Here is a 17194-nt window from a genome sequence, read left to right as displayed (position 1 = left end):
AACTGGGCAAGGTTTGAATTCTGCTTGCACCTACTAGGCATATTACCTTGGGCAAGTTATTGAAATCTCAGCTCCTCAGTGCCCCCCTCCTAAACAGAGATGACAAACCCGCCTGGCAGAGTCACTAGGTGGCTCAGAATGGACGCTTCCACTTGCAACGCTCAACAAGCCAGGCATCGATAACCAACACCAGCCACATGGCTGCCCCTGCTGCGGCAGGCGCTCATGAAATTGTGCAGTGTTCCTCATCAGTGTCTTTAACATCAGGGCCTTGGCATCGGTGGGGAGCCACTGTGGACAGCAATCTAAGTTTACTGCCCGTCCAGGCTGCTGTCCCAATGCTCAACGTGCACCCGTAACTCTTTATGAATGTTGCTCCTGGTATAACCACGTTAACATAGAATACACCAGGTGAGCTGGCTCAGAGGCCTGGCTGTATTCACCCTCCTTTCAATTAAGAGTTTAACTCCAGAAACCACTTCTCCCCAGGCATGGAGCAGCAGGACAGAGTGTACAGCAAAGAAAACCAACGCAACAGGTTGAGACACGCTCAGGAGGACGAGCAAGACTCAGCCTGGAGGCTGAGGCTGGCAGGAGACCCCAGGGACTCCTGGGGCAGACACTCGGTCCCTGGAAGCCGCAGGAGCGCCAGTTCGGAAAATGCAGAGGAAGGCTGAGTGTGGCATATTGAATCATCTGGGAAGAAAATCTGGGATCCAGGAGAGAAAAGCTGCCCCTTGCTGCCTATACGTTGATGAGCAATCCCTTAGCTTCTCAGAGCCTGTTTCTTCCCCTTTAATAAACAGAGATTCTCACACCTACACTGCAGAAGGAGGAGTTAAGGTTATAACTCATATATTAAAGAGTCTTTCTTGCACAGTGCATGGTGCAGAGGTAGCACTCAATAAATGGGGAGATTTATTATTTTACTTCACAGGAGCTAATGTTGCTGCTCAATGAATGCTATAGCAGAGGTCACATTGCATCTCACAGCCCCTAGCAGAAGTGGAAGGCACTTCTTAACATTTAACATTTCTTATAGCCAATCAGTATAAGGAAATATACCCATGTCTTTTTGCATGTTGCTCCTTCTACCTGAAATACCTTCTTCCTGACCCCTCTCAACTTTCTCTGCCTAGATAACTCGACCTTGAAGACTCATCTCCAGGGTCACCTCCCTCAGGCGCCCCTCCTGGTTTGGCTTGGGTGTCCATCCCCCAGGCTCCAACCTATCTATCACATCATGCATCAAGCTCTGTGTCAACAGTTTTTTCCTTTTTTGTTTGGCTTCTCGATGAGACCCAGGCTCAACACCAGCTGGGACCACGGCTGGATACGTCTGGCACATCAAATGCTGGCACAGGTCAGGGGCACGCTGCTTCTTCATGCATCACTCACTCCTCCTGCCCTTCATGCAGCCTGGCTTAGGAAGCATCTACTCGCCACTGTGCTGGGGAGGAGTGGGCGAAGGTGGACAGAAAACCAACAGGAATTTATGGCTGAAGATCCTGAGTGCTGCGAGGGGTCATGAAGGCAGAGCACAGCTCAGATTCCTACCTACCCCACTGGGGAGGTTCAAGGACGTCTCCCCAGAGAAAATGATGTCTAGCCAAGACCTCAGAATGAGCAGAGGAGTGGGGCCAGGGTGAGGACTGCATGTATTAACATATGGAAAGCTCTTTGCACAGAGCCCACCTTGTGGTGAGCACAATGTACATGAAAGCAATTTTAATTCTTATTGCTCAGGCAGAGGGGCAGGAAGAGTTTTCCAGAAATGATTTGTTGGAGGAAGGCAAAGTAGTTTAGAGTGGCTAGGAGTGAAGGGTATGGGTGAGGTTGGAGTTCAGAGGGCAGGAATGAGACAGAGACAGACAAGAAAGCAGGGTTCATTCATTAGATGCCAGGGAGGTAACTGCAGAGTCTTGGCTGAAGTCTGAGGACAGTAACAAGCAGAATGGAGTGACATGACGGGATCTGCATTGGAAGGAAAGGAGTGGGGAGGGAAGGAAGGAGAGAGGGAGGGAAGGAGAGATGGAGGAAGGGATATTACTAAGAAAATGGCATTATCACATCTAAGATTGTTTCTCTCTTCCCCAGTACTCTAGTACTTGGATGATAAGGGGTCAGCACAAAATCCAAACCAAGATTTTCTCCCCTTAACTTTGCCACTGATAGAATTAAATCAATAAGTATTTCCTAGCTGCTATGACACACTAGGCTACAGGGTTGCAGTTTATACCAACAGGAGTTTCACATCCCAGCATATCATTTAAGATCTGTGTGCCCTGGACAGGTCACTTGACCTCCAGGGTCACGGGTTTGTATCGAGGGCTATCGATGATGCCTGAGAAATGCCTCCTCAATGAATGGTAGCACTTATCAGACACTCTAGGAGGAAAGGTCTAGGAAAGTAATTCATTCATCCACATATTTATTAATTAATATTTGCTGTGCACTCACTGTGTGTTGGAAGCAAAAGCCTGCTCTCTTAGAACCTACAGCCCAAAACATAACCCCATGATTATGAAGCACCCTGCTTCTATGTCCCCAGATCTAGCAAACAGTGGGTGCCTAATTAGAGTTTGTTGAATGTGTGAATCAATTAATGAATAATGGAGGAAGTGGTCACTAATCAAACCATGACACAAATAAAGATTCTGTTACCAGCTGAGATAGGCACTCAGAAAGAAAAGAAAAAAGACTAAGAGAGCCTGTCCTAGCCTGGGGGCAGAGAAGACTCCCAGGAATTGATGCCTGGGATGAGGTGGGAGGGTCAAAGGGATCAACTAGTGAAAGAGGTGAGGAGAGGGCACTCTGGGCAGACAGAATGGCATGTGCACAGGCGCTGTGGCCTGGAGAGGAGAGGATGCAGGGTGTTCAAGGAACCATAAGGAAGCCAGTGTGGCTGGAACAAAAGAATGCTCCATGGAGGGCAGGGCTTGGGGACTGTGGCCTGTAGAGGCCCCAGCTGCAGGCACAGGTCAGACCTGGAGCCACACAAGGATTCCTTCTCAATGGAGAAGGCAGCACATGGCCTCCCTGGACCAGCCTTATTACTACCACACTGGAGAGCTTGATCCTACTGAGAAGTATATTAAATCTAAAAGTCCAGAACAACATTTGTGGAAAGTGATTTTGCAATATGTACCAAGAACCTTAGATATTATTATACTCTGACAAGTAAACCCCACTTTGGGAATCATCGAATAGAAATTAGAAAAGTACCATGCAAGCAAAACAGTCTATTGTAGATTTTTAAAATAGTTATAAGATTTATGAGAGAGCAGAAGAATCATTACATATATTACGGTGATTTATTGGATAGAGTGTATATAAAATTTAGGAGCATTTACTATCAGTGTGGAAAACAGAAAATGTTCATATCATCACAAATAACTAATTATCAGTTACGTACATATGTACGAAACCGGGGGCCAACTTGCTTTAACTATACTTAGCTGTCTGTTTGCAAAAGTAGTCAGATAATGCATTACTAAAGCCCACCCTATAGATAATGTCTCTGATGCCTGGGTCACCATGGTAACGGGGTGGTGTGCTCAAGTTTTTCAGGAACTGAGAGTCGACTCTTTGTCCAGTTCAGAGTGGTTGAGACCACCAACTCATCAACTGAGCCTGTGCAGATGACCAATAAATGACCCTTTGACATCAGGGAGATAAAAACTCCACCCTCAGATCATGGAAATGCTGACGTTTTATGACCATGCATCCTATGAAGAGCCGTGAAGCTGGAATAACTTGCGCAGATCATGAATTACCTCACTTCTCCTTATCTCCAATCATCTACTCCCACGCTTCAGACCACCCTGGCCCCTGCCCCATAAATATCCCTGATCCCCATTTTCGGGGAGGCAGATCTGAGATTGATTCTCCTGCCTCCTTGCTTGGCTGTCTTATGATTAAATTTTTTCTCTTTGCAAACTCATTGTCTTGGTGATTGGCATGATTGTGTGGTGGGCAAAATGGACCTAGCTCAGTAACATGTATGTGTGTATGCTGATTATCTTAGCTATACATACACACACACACAAATGTGCATGTGTGCAGAAAGCGAGATGAAAATTCCATTTACATAAGTAAGTAACAACAAATATACACATAAGAGAAGAATGAGACTAAGATTTACTCCATCAAAAATTTAGCTGGCTTTGGTTAGTGATTATTTTTCTTCTCATATCTATAATGCACAAAATTCCCCTAGTGACCATGCCTTGTTTTAACTATGGTGAAATATATTTCTGTTTGCTTATTTTTGTAGTAGAGAAACTAGATTTTCTTTTAATGTCACTTACTGGGATTCCAGGTAATCCAGATGGGCCTTGGGGGCCAGGAGGACCTTCTTTCCCCTAAAAGATCCAAGACATAAAAACACCATTAAATCTCTCAGATCGGCTTTTCTGGAAGTAAGTGGTCTCACACAGAATTGCCTTCCGGGTTGGAAGGAGTCTTTGGTGAGAAACAACTAGTGTTTCTGTATCCCCCTTGTTGCTTTTCAGGCTTTGCCTCCTCCCAGGGCAGGGAGGTGCCCTAAACAGAATATAACTACACTGGTTGGTGTGCAGACCAGGACTCATTTTGGCCGTATTACTTAGACTCAGGAAATTAGAGATTGAAAGGCCTAGCGGGAAGAAGATATTGGGGCTTTGGTGTCTGCAAGACCTGCGTCCAGACCCAACTTTGTGCTTTGTCCCCAAATTGCCTGAGACTTGGGTCCTGCCATACAGCACAGGCCACAACACCTGGGTGTGTTGGGCATACAGGACCCAACGCAACTAAAGAGCTGACCAGGGAGCTTTATTATCATCATCGTCTTGTCCAGAAATTTCTAAACTTGTCACCAGCAATGGTCACTTTTAGTATCTCTTTTCCCCATGAAATAGAGCTCATGATTTGAAAGACTGTGTTTACCAAATTGCATTAATTAATACCTCCATTTCCTGTTTCATTCACCAAAGACACACATTACTGTCAACCAGCACTTCTATATCAGCATGAGGCAATCAGTGTCATCAATTCTATCCTGATGAGTACTTTTCTATCACCCTGCCTCTCTACCGCGAGTAGTTAGAGGTCCTGACAACCTTATAATGTCCTGCCAGTGTTTCTTTTATGAGAAGATACTGATGCCAGGTTTTACATTCTAATCCACATGCCCCACAAAATGAGGTATTCCTAAGGGTGGTGAGTTTAGCCACTTGGAAGAAAAACAAAAGCAAAAATATTTTGATATTTATTTCAGATTATACAGATTTTATATATTGTCATATAAAAAGTGTCCAATAAGGGGACCCAAAACACACTTCTTTTGTTAAGCACTAGTTAAATTCAGTGAAAACTCAATAATTGAGTTTTATTTCCCTATCTGAACAAAATAAAAAACATCAGTAATGCAACGTTAAGATATCAAGAATGTTTTTTTATAGACCCTTGGAAACTGATAAAGAATGGACAATGTTTTAAGTTTTCTATTAGTTTGTTAAAAATCTTTTCTCAAAAGGATTTACACTTTACATTCATGTTGAGAGGTTACTCTTAATTAAAAGAAAAAAGAATGCTATGTTTATTCATTTGCATGGATAACAATTTGGCACCCCTAGCAGCTCTATTACCTTATGTTGCATGATATTTGAGATTGCCTAGACATACTGCCACTTAGACCAATGCAAAATAACAACAATAAAACCAAAACATTCTCCCCTCCCCATATCACAACACCTACAAACACATTAACAAGTGCATTCTTTTTGTCAATTTGGGACAAATACTCAATTATCATTAGGGATTTTTAAATATTGATAACGGAGCTTCCTTCCTGGATGTTTATTATTCCAAGGACTCTAGTATGGAAACACTAGTGATCTAGGACAGGGGTCAGCAAACTCCGGCCCTCTGCCTATTTTTGTAAATAAAATTTTATCAGAACACAGTCACACTGCTAGTTTACATATTGTCTATGGCTGATTTCACCCTATCACAGCAGAATTGAATATTTGCAACAGAGACCATATGGCCCACAAGACTAAAATATTTATTATTTAGATCTTTTTTTACTTACATCAGATAAGTTGAAGATTCAACAAGGAGTCAGTATGCTTGTTCCTAAACCTGTTTCCTCCAGTTGTTATTTGTTATGGAAAATTATACAGTTTAATTATTCATTAGATAACCCAATAAAATTTAGGTGGAAAAAGAAAAAGAATGATCTTTTTACACAAATTAAGTTAGAACTTTGAAAGTTTTTGATAAAGATGAGTCACTCACTATCTAAATAGATAGCCAGAAAACAAGATAGCTATAAAAGATTAGCGAAATTCCTAACGATCTAGGATTCTACATTCATATGGCTTCACAGGTGTTGTTATATTCCCAAACCACTTTTTAAAAAAATGCAATAGTACGTGGGTGGATGTTCTTTTTCCAAGAATAATGACAAGAGACTACATTCATGGGACCCCAAATCAAAGTGAGGTCTTCATTCTATGTCAAAAAGATTGGCAAACGGTTTATATAATTTAATTCAAAATACAACGGAAATGTTTTAGATTTGTATGTATATATATATATATTTTTTTTTTTTACTACACCCCATTTAACTTTTTTTGGTTTCTGTTTTTTAACTACCAACACTCATTGTTTGGTGCTAAGAAAACTATTTTCTGGCTGCTTGTTTACAGGGAAATATCAGGACCACGGACAGCATCAGCGCGCGCGCGCACACACACACACACACACACACACACACACACCCCGTAACTTGCCACAAGGTCCCACCATAGAATCTATGTCTTATACGGTTTAATTCTTAGGAATGTAATGATTTACATCTGGGCCTCACATCTTATTCTCTTCAGGCAAATAGTCCATTAGTTTTTATTGGGAAAATCTTTTGCTGTCTGAGAATCAATAAAAAGCTGTCTGCAGTATGTTTTACATTTTATTCATCCTGGGACTTCTGGGTAGGCTGCTTCCAAAGGATTGGCCAGATGATGATCATAAAAAGAATCATGTGGCTGTTATTTTTCAATCTCAACATCCCTCCAGCACCCAACCCCGACCATCCCACACAGGGGTCAGTGTGAAGTAGTAGAAAGAAGACTGATTTGGGAGTTTTCTAATTGACTTAACTCCTAAACTGGATATTAATTTCTTGCATGACCTTAGACAAGTGACTTAACCCCATTGGGCTTTGTCATCCTTGTCTGAGGAGGAGAAAGTGGTCCTAGGTGATCCCTAAAGTCCTCTTGACACTAGAATCCAGAAATACCCTGGCAGGGTTGACCTGGTTGTTAGCCAGACTTGGAATATGACACTGAGATTCCTGTAGACTAGGACTTGTACCTGGCTCTGATCTTTCCTCATCGTGTGACCCTGACCTGGTCATTTCACTTCTCTCATCCCCCCCTTTCCTTATTTACAAAATAGAGATAATAACTGATGACCTTTCTAACAAATAGGGCAGTCAGACGAGATGAGGGTTATTCATGTACTGTATATTCCTTTAAGGGAATATGCATGTGGTGGCTGCTAGCATGACGCCTGCTAAACTGAGGTTCACCTTTGCTTTATGGTATTAAAACCACAGTGGTTCTAGCAGCCTATGCAATGAATATAATGCTGGTTTTTGAGAAAAAAGCCTTGGGTTCAAATGCCAGCTCCACCAGTTGTGGTTCAGGACCCTCCCCTGTGACTGCCCCTGTCTTAACTTCACTCTGCCTTTTGAACAACTGGATGACAGTGGCTACCTCCCACCTGACAAGTCACCCAGTGCATAACATAGGATCAGGGTGGGTTAGCTCCAAGCCTTTCCACTCCACCCACGCCTGTTCAGAAGAGAAACCACACTGATGAGAAATAGATAGATGGGGCTAAGCCTAGGGCCTGTTTGAATTGGTTGTAAACTGAATTCTGGAATCATGGATTGGCAGGTAATTTCATCCAAACCTTTATTTTAGAGAAGCAGTAACTGGGGCTTGTTAGAAAGTGATCCCTCCTGTGGTTTCACTGCAAGACTAGTAGTGAATAGAACCTCAAAATGAGTGAGCCATGGAAAGTAAGGAGGAACAGGGCAGGGCTGGCAAACACTTGGGGTTCTGGGAAGGTCTAAACACAGACTGAAGGCAGATCCTGTCCATTGAGACACTTACCGGTGGTCCTTGGATTCCTGGTGGTCCAGCAGCTCCTGCAATTCCACCTGCTCCCTAAGGATGACAAAGCAACAAAGCAGTTTGTTGTCTACCTGAACAGAGATCATTAGCATGAAGCAATGCACGGATCTTACATCCCGTGCCCCTTCCCGGCTGCCTAAACCATGAGTACTTCAAAGGTGTTTCTGCCTTCCCAATCAGGTCAGGCTAGTCTCTGGGAACACAATGTTGGGAGGAAAGTAGCCACGTTTTAGGAAGGGCCAAAGCATTCACTAGCCAGTCATCCCTAACACAACAGTAAATGGTCTCACTTCAGAGTGGACATTTTCCGCTAATATCAGGGAACATTTAGGATGGAAGGCAAGAAATGAATGATTGGATTTGTCTTCCAGGGACATAAGGAAGGCAACTGCTTGTATGAACTCGGGGATGAAGAGATGCATATATGGATAAATGGAAGAGGAGTTCTACAGTGCTAAGTAAGTGGTGCAAAGTGATCCCCAGACATGCTCTGACTCAGGGTTGTTGCACATGCTGTTCCTTCTGCCTGAAATCTAATATCCCATGTGTCAGAGCTCTTATCCTCCCCTCCTCTGTCTTGCCTCAGGTATCAGCTTATCAGTGTGACATTATCTGCACATTAGATCCAAAATTGCAAGCCCTTGCCTCACAACCCCTTTTCTGTCTTTATTTTTCTCCATAGCATTTGCTACCATCTGACATCCTTGGGTTTATTGACTTATTTGTTTTTATTGGGAACTAAAACAGTGCCTTGGAGATAGTGGGCATTCAATCATTATTTCTTGAATACATGAATGAATTAGGAGCTGGGCTGGCTGGGTGAGAAAGGCAGAGGTTCTTTAGACTATTTAATACATTGCCTCTTACTAGCTTGGGTCAAGTGATATAAGATCTCTAAGCCTCACTTTCCTTATCAGTAAAAGGGTAGAAAATGATATTGCCTACACCATAAGGAGGTGAGGAGTAAATGATGCAATGCTTACAATGCGTTTAGCATAGAATAGAGGGTCTAGGCTGGAAGTGCACCCTCTTAGAGCCTGTGTCCTTGGGTCCATGTCCTGGTTCTCCACTGACTAAAACATGTAGTCTTAGGCAAGTGATTTTACTCCTCTGCATCTCAGTTCCTTTGTAAAATGGTAAAAAGATGCCACCTATTTCACCTGAGTTGTTGGGGGATTTGAGTAAGTTAATACATATAAAGAGTTAGCCAGTACCAGCCACGTACTAAGGGCCCTCCACAAAGGGTTCTCCATTATCATAAGTGCTGATGACAGTGGTCTTCTGTGTGTCTGTTGGCCAGCCCACAGCCAGGAACACTGCAGATAATCACTACATATGGGAGAACAAATAAGCAAGCTCTCACAGTACTTCATTGACACCTTTCCAGCAGTCTTTATTTAGTTGTTTCACATACATTTACTGAGCGCCTATGTTGTCCAAGTTCTGGCAAAGTTTTAGGGATACAGAAAAGACAAGACCATGGTCTTAGATCTCAAAGAAATCTGATGTAGCTGTAGAAGATGTGTCTTATTCTCCACGTAAGACAAATCCTGGGGACAGGCCATCAAAGGATGAATGGATAAAGAAGATGCAATATATATACACTGTGGAGTACTACTCAGCCATAAAAAAGGATGGAATCTTGCTATTTGTACATCATGGATGGACCTTGCGAGTATTATGCTAAGGGAAATAAGTCAGAGGGAGAAAGTCAGATACCATATGCTCTCACGCATAAATAGAGGATAAAAACAATAACAAACAAACACATAGAGACAGTGATTGGATTGGTGGTTACCAGAGGGGAAGGGGGGAGGGAGGAAGGCGAAAGGGATGATTAGGCACACGTGTGTGGTGATGGGTTGTAATTAGTCTTTGGGTGGTGAACATGATGTAGTCTACACAGAAATCAAAATATTACGAGGTACACCTGAAATTTATATGTTATTAACCAATGTTACCCCAATTAAAAAAAAAACAAAGTCAGGCAGAATCCCTGCTTAACTCTAAAAAATAAACAAATAAAATAAAATATACCTCTCATAAAAAAATCCTACTGACAAGATGTAGTCTGATTTGCCTCCACCTCTTCCACTACGTAAAGATTCAGTAAATGTTCACAAAATAAAGGGATATCGATGATATTTAAACAAATAGCCTAAGGTTCACACTTCCCTGCACCTGGGCTGCTGCAGGGGAAAATTACACTTCTAGTCCAAACCTAACAAAACAATGCAGTTCTACTCCAAATCTGGATTCTTCTACATAATTTTGCCAAAAGCTTCTGGCATACTAGACTCTGGAACCTAGCGAAGCTGGAATTAAATTTCCTCCTGCAGGTTGGGAACAGGATAAGGGCTTTGTCTGGAAGAAGGATGCTAACTGAGCACCAGAAAATAAACTCTGAAAGAAGCCTTGTCTGCTTGGTATCCATATCCCTTGGTACCTTGGACAGGGCCTGACACATCACAAGCACTCAAAAATCAACGCATAAATGACCAGGAGGGTTAATTTTCTGGTCTGAGTTGCTTTTGCATGACTGACTGCTGAACCTGAATGGGCAGCTGACTCAGCATCCATTTGCCAAAGGCAATTAACAGTAGAAGGCATGACACAAAGTAGAAGCTCAATTAACATCTGCCAAGTGAATCGAAAGCATTAATCAGTTGGAGACTGACAAGCTGGCTGCTGATTACGATTGTTTCTGAATCTCAGATTCATCATCTAGCACAAGAATAATAAGCCAGGAGCCATTTCCTACAGTTGTCATAGAGTTCTACAGTTCCAGCAAATTTCAGGGAGAAGAGAACATGGTTTCTTTTGTATGGGAGATGTGTCATGGGCTTTGGAAGTACCAGGGTGGGGTGGGGATGGGGCTTTAACCCAGCATTAATTTTCTAAGTCCTTCAGCTATGAGGTGGCACAGAGAAGCTAGAGTCATTATTATTTGAAATTATTCATGAAGGAACTCTTTTTAAGTAAAATTAGTTCTCTCCCAAGTGTTCCTCGTCACTTAATGCTAATGCCTTTTTCCCACTACCCAACCTATTGTCGTCTTGATTGGTTTTTCCTTTTGCTGATTGTCAAATGCTACAAACCCCAATAACCTACGCAAATACAATGCAAAGCAATTCCCTAAGTGAAATTATGCATTCTGAGACAAATGTAGAATTTCGTGAAGTTAAACGACAGCACACTGATCAATCCCCTAAAAGGGTGTTCACAAACGTGCACGTGGCAGAGTTGCGACACTTGAAGACGGAGGCTGAGACATTGAAAAGGATGTTAAAGTAAAGGCACTGGCGGAGGTCGGGGGGCGGGGGGTGAGCTGAGTATCAAAGACTTAAGGCAGGTCTCTGGAAAACTGGGAAAGCGTTCGTTCTTTTGTAGATGATCTACCTGTTATGAGTCTGCTGCAAAAGTCACTCGTGAGGTGAAAGATGTTGTTTCATGCTCTCATATGATTTTATCGAAAAAATACACTTAAAGCAACTTGATTTAGTCTAAGAATTAGCCCACAGTTACAATTAGAAGTCAATTAGAATTTGTTAAAAAGAAGACAAAGTGGGGTCGGCCTGGTGATGCAGCGGTTAAGTGCACATGCTCTACTTCCGCGGCCCGGGGTTCACAGGCCCAGATCCCGGGCATCCACCAACACACCACTTGTCAAGCCGTGCTGTGGCGGCGTCCCATATAAAGTAGAGGAAGATGGGCACAGCTGTTAGCCCAGGGCCAGTCTTCCTTGGCAAAAAAGAGGAGGATTGGCATTGGATGTTAGCTCAGGGTTGATCATTCTCACAAAAAAAAAAAAAAAAGAAGACAAAACAAGCTTAATTTCACACATTTTAACTTCATGATCCTAACCAAATCTCTTTTTCAATATTTATTATAAGTTGAAAAACGAAGAGTTGAAAATAGTAGTAAGGAACACTAATACTAATTTGTAGTTTTTATTATTGTTATTGTTTATAGAAAAGCCAGGAAAATCTGGGCTTATATGTACACTCTGTGATTCCCAGAACCTCTCAACACGGGATAGGTTCCTAAGCAATAGGGAAAGTTGCTTCTACATTCCTTACTTAAGATCCTACCTTGCAATTATCCCAGGCTTCCCATCTCCTAAGATGGATAAAAAATAATAATAACTCAAGCCTGTCCATCCCTGCTAATGCTCCCTAGTCCCAATAGCATTCTAACAGAACTGTCCATTAATGCTCCTCCAGTCCCCCTGCACTCACCCCAGATGCCTACAGGACCTGCACTTTCAGCTCATCCCTGGGCACATTTCAGGTGTCAGCCTGTTCCTTAAAATGAGAGGCAGCTCCAGTGTGATACCATCTCCAGTGAGTACGGAAGAGTGTTCAAATGTCAAGGTCAAAAGAGGAGGAGATTATAAATTATGACTTACCGGTGCCCCAGGGTTCCCTGGGGGCCCCATGAAACCTGGAACTCCAGGATGACCCTAGGAAACATGAGAGGCAATGCTTTAAATGACTCATAAAAAACTGGATTACTTTGTGCAAATACCAAATTTCAGTCAACAATCTGGAATCTACCATCTAACTCCAATAACAATTTTGGGTAAAGACGCTGAGAGCAAAAAGAGCTTTTTAAATATATATCGCTGGTGTTTCAATAGGTTGAGACAGTATCTGACAATATTTACAAAAATGAATCTATCTTGAAAGTGGATTTGCTTCAAAATAATGTGAAGGAAGAGGGTGTGGGGAAGTGGTTGAGCGTGTAGATGAAAACAAGAGTGGCAATAATGGCTAAGAGATATTGTGCCTGGGTGATAGGGGGTTCTTCTTATCATATTCTCTTATTTTTATGTGTATTTGAAGTGTCCCATAATAAAACTTTAAAAACGAATAAATACATACACACATACAATACATGCCCACAATGGGAATTGTTAGCTTAACTGAATTTTGGCATCTGTACTACGACAGTATTACAGTTATTTTAAGAAAGAGACCATGTCTCCTTGCGGAGAGGAGGCTGTGCGTATTTTAGAATGCGCTAAACCAGTTATGGTGCAAAGTGTATTGCATCTAACATTTAGTTCAGTACAACAATGTTATGAAACCAAACAAACCACCATGGAAGAAATGATTTCCCTGCCATGCACCTCCAACTCCTGCCACTGGAAAACACAGGCTACAACATTCAGTATGGAGTGCATTGCCTTTGACAACTCTTTCTTCTAAGAATCATCCAAACACATCTTGTTTTTCCACATACAGATGGAATTTTAGCAGAGTATGTTATTCAGACCTTGAATATAGCTCTTAACTCACTGCCTCTGGATTACTTGCTCAGAAGCCTCTCTCCCTCACTGAACTGAAAGCCCCGTGTGGTTAGGGATTTGCCCATTACTCATTCTGTATCTCAGAGCCTGGTGCAGTGACTGGCATGGAGCTGGTTTACATGAGTACTAACTGAGAGATGTGTAGAAGAGTGAGAAGGAAAGGGGGAAGGCAGGTGGGAGAGAGGAAAGGAAAAGAAAAAAGGGGAAGAGTGACAGAAGTGAAGCAGATGCACGATAGCCAATGTAAATGGCAGAAGGGCTACTAGAGGCTGAGTGGAGACTGCAGAATCAGCCGGTAGCACCTGATAGAAGACGATGGGAAGGCAGTGTTCAAATCCACAGAAAGAGCAGCCTGTCATCACTGGCACCATCTTACAATGCTTTTGAAGTGGTCCAGCAGGGCTGGATGGGCACTAGGCAGAGAAGGAGCATCTGTGAAGCATTTCAACTAGCACCATGAGTCACATAATAGAAATGATGGCAGAGTGGAGGGAGGAAGGGGACATTTTGTAATGAATCACTACCATTTCGGTGAACAAGAAGCACTAAAGGTAAGAGTCTAAAATAACAAAAGAAAAGAAAAGGTACACTCCTCAGATAATAGGAGGACAGAAATGCAACAATGAACCAGAGGAATCAAGATGAAAATCATGAAAATGTCATTTAAAAAAAAAGTCCTACTGCAGTCAAAGAAGAGACAAGGAATGATGTCAGAAATGGTGGAATGAAAGTTACCTCGGAGAAACAGTGATGCTTCTTTAGGGGGAATAGTTCATTACAAAGTGAGTTTTTACCTGATCACCTTTCTGTCCAACCTCACCATCTGCACCACGCTCTCCTTTACTTCCCTTGGGAGAAAAGAAGAAAAAAAATTACTGGAAATTTTGTTAGAACTACATCACAAAAGAAAAAAATTTGCATGTATTCATTCATCCATTTGTTCATTCACTCATTCTTCATCAATCTCTTATCAAGTTTGTGCTGTAGGCCAGGCATGGTGTCAGTAGATAGAAACTATGAGGTCTGGTTGAAGAATTGTAGAATGGTTGGAGGACTGGCTTAATTGGGTTGTGGGGTGCTGAGTGGGGGGCAGCAGAAAAATGGGGCTGGGGACACAGGCAGAGCCACTTCATTGAGAGCCTTCTAAGTCCACTCTTGAATCTGGATTGAGTTGTAGACACTGGAAACCATTAGAAGGATGTCTGACTGCCCTAGTTTTCAGAAGGGCTCCTCTGGCTGCAGTGTGGGGTGGGCTAGAAGGTCTGGGATATAGAGAGGATGATCAGTTAGGAGGAAACTGAGATGCTAACAGGTGTGAGAGGGAAAGGAGCAGAGTAAACACAGTGTCTGTGGGCATCACAGAGTAGGTGTAAGGGTGAAGAAAAGGGGGAAGTTGAGATGGTGGTGGACAGGGCAGCACTGCAGAATGGGCTGATGAGGAAGACTGTATCCATACATATGCTCCTTGTTTCACTCCTTCCTAACTGTGGGACCTTGAGCAAGTCACTTAAACTCTGAATTGTAGAGTTTTTCAATTTACAAAACACAGAAAATAATGATGTTCACCCCGCAAAATGTTGGGTGAATAAAATCAGGTAATACATGGAAAACATTTATCATAGAGCTCAGAACACAATAAGAGCTCAATAAATATTAGTTATAATTATTATTTTTCATTATTTTGTATTTGAATCCTGACTGTCATTTACTAACTGTGTGTCGTTGAGCAAAGTGCTTCAACGCTCTGTTTCCTTATTTCTAAAATGGGAATTAAAATAATAGTATCTTTGGCATGGGGTTTTTGTGAGGATTAAATGACCTAAAATCTACAAAGTGCTTAGACTAGTGATGGACTCAGTGTTAGCTCTCAAAAAACATTAGCTATCATCCTTCTCATCATCACCACCATGATCATCACCATCGCTATCATCATTGTAACCATCATTATCATCATCATCATCATCATCACTGTCATCAACATCACCATCACTATCATCACCATTTGCACAATCATCATCACAAATATCATCATCATTATCACCACTACCATCACTATCACCCTCCTCCTCCTCCTCTTTCTCCTCATTGTCAACATCACCATCATCACTGCTATCACCATCATCATTGTCATTATCATTGTCATCAAGATACTCATAATATGCAACCTACCAAAAATATTTTTTACAGACTAACCCTGAAAGTAACATTCAAAAGTTCCCATCTCTCTTAGTTGTCACCTATTCTGGCTCTGCATTTACTGTGTTAACAAATGTATTTCAGTAAAATATTATTAAACAGAAACATTTCAGTTCCTTTAAAATAATGCATTATGCAGTAAAATAACTCTTTGGCAGTAAGTCAGTCTTGGCTCTGGTTCCACGTCTGTCTCCCTTCTCTTTGCATCCTTGAGCAGATTATATCCCCTCTTTGCTCTCAGTTTGTTCATCCAGTAAAAGAAGAATGGGGGGTGAGGGTGGGGAGAGGTCAATCTATAAGGCTCCTTCCAGGCCCAGAACCCTACAATTCTCTCACTGAAACATCAAGTCCAGCCCTCTTCCTATCCAGGCTGTTGCACAACATCAGCAGTTCACTGATGACGATGACTACATAATAACACTCCCTTGGAGGGAGTTTAATAACACTGCCTCTTGGAGGTATACGGGGAGGGGTAGATTGAGCTAATGCCTATAAAGTGCCAAAGGCCATCGTGTAGAGGAGAAATTTAAAAATAGGTTCAGAGGGGAAGAGCGTTTGTTCCAATATTTTTGCCTGTAATTATTTCTACTGTTTTTGAATCCATAAAGCCAGGACACTGTCTGCAGGCCGCTTTATAATATCAGTAAAAAGAAGTGACACAGAATAGCACACCATTTCCCTGACATTTAGGACAGCTGCCTTACAGGTCAGTAGTTGCCTTTCAAACTCCAGTCCTCAGTCTGGGATCATCTCCCAACAACCAAAATGTCAGCAGCTCAAGGATCTCCACAGTTGTCCCTGTCTCCTTCTCCACTGCAGCAGAGGATAAAAGCAAACACAGCCACCCCCAGGCCTGACTCATTTCCTTCCAGAACAGAGGACTGATATTTTCAGAGCCCCTGCTCTGCTGGGCACTCTGCCGGGGCTTTCCACATCAGATCCCATTTCATGTATTTCTTTGTTTATATCCTGAGCTGATGCAAAAAAAAAAAAAATCTTAATATGACTATGTTATCCAATTTAGCCAGTAAGACTACTCTGTGAGGTAGGGGTTATTATCAGGATGTATAGATAAGACATCTGAAGGCCAGAGAGGTTAAGTCATTCATCTGAGGTCACACAGCTAATAAAAACAACAAAATTTGGCATCTAATCTGATCTGTCTGTCTGATTATCAAGTATCCAAGCTGCCTCTCCCTGCCCAACTTACTTTCCTGGCTATTTTCCTGGGCCATGATGCCCTGTTCCACTGGTTTTCTAACGTCAGGAGCACTGGATTTCTAGTCTGGAAGCCTGATGGAGCATGCTGACCATGTTCCGGGAACCTTTCTATGCACTGAGGATACAGCAATCAACAAGACAGAGTAAAAACAAAACAGAGAGAAACAAAAACAGCAACCACCACCTGCCCATCTGGAGTTTCTATTCCAAGGAGATTACTAGTTCATTACTCTACTAGCTCAGTTCTCTTCAGAAGAGGTTTATTGAGGATCCATTGTAAGGG

The 17194-nt window shown here is 42.3% G+C and overlaps 1 protein-coding gene across 2 annotated transcripts in view; it reads right to left on the bottom strand.

The window, feature by feature from the left end:
* Positions 1–17194, bottom strand: part of COL22A1 (collagen type XXII alpha 1 chain) — a 263198-nt gene that overhangs the window by 35709 nt on the left and 210295 nt on the right. For both annotated transcript variants that reach the window (XM_004431045.3, XM_087447112.1), the window contains exons 46-49: positions 14289–14342; positions 12592–12645; positions 8163–8216; positions 4311–4364 (exon numbers count right to left, since the gene is read on the bottom strand). In XM_004431045.3, the coding sequence (XP_004431102.2) occupies positions 4311–4364; positions 8163–8216; positions 12592–12645; positions 14289–14342 (216 nt within the window). The remainder of the gene's footprint in view (positions 1–4310; positions 4365–8162; positions 8217–12591; positions 12646–14288; positions 14343–17194) is intronic.

This window comes from Ceratotherium simum, chromosome 23 (genome assembly GCF_057802395.1).
Source record: "Ceratotherium simum simum isolate JZ-2026a chromosome 23, ASM5780239v1, whole genome shotgun sequence".
NCBI lineage: Eukaryota > Metazoa > Chordata > Mammalia > Perissodactyla > Rhinocerotidae > Ceratotherium > Ceratotherium simum.
This window is presented reverse-complemented; position numbering and strand designations above follow the sequence as displayed.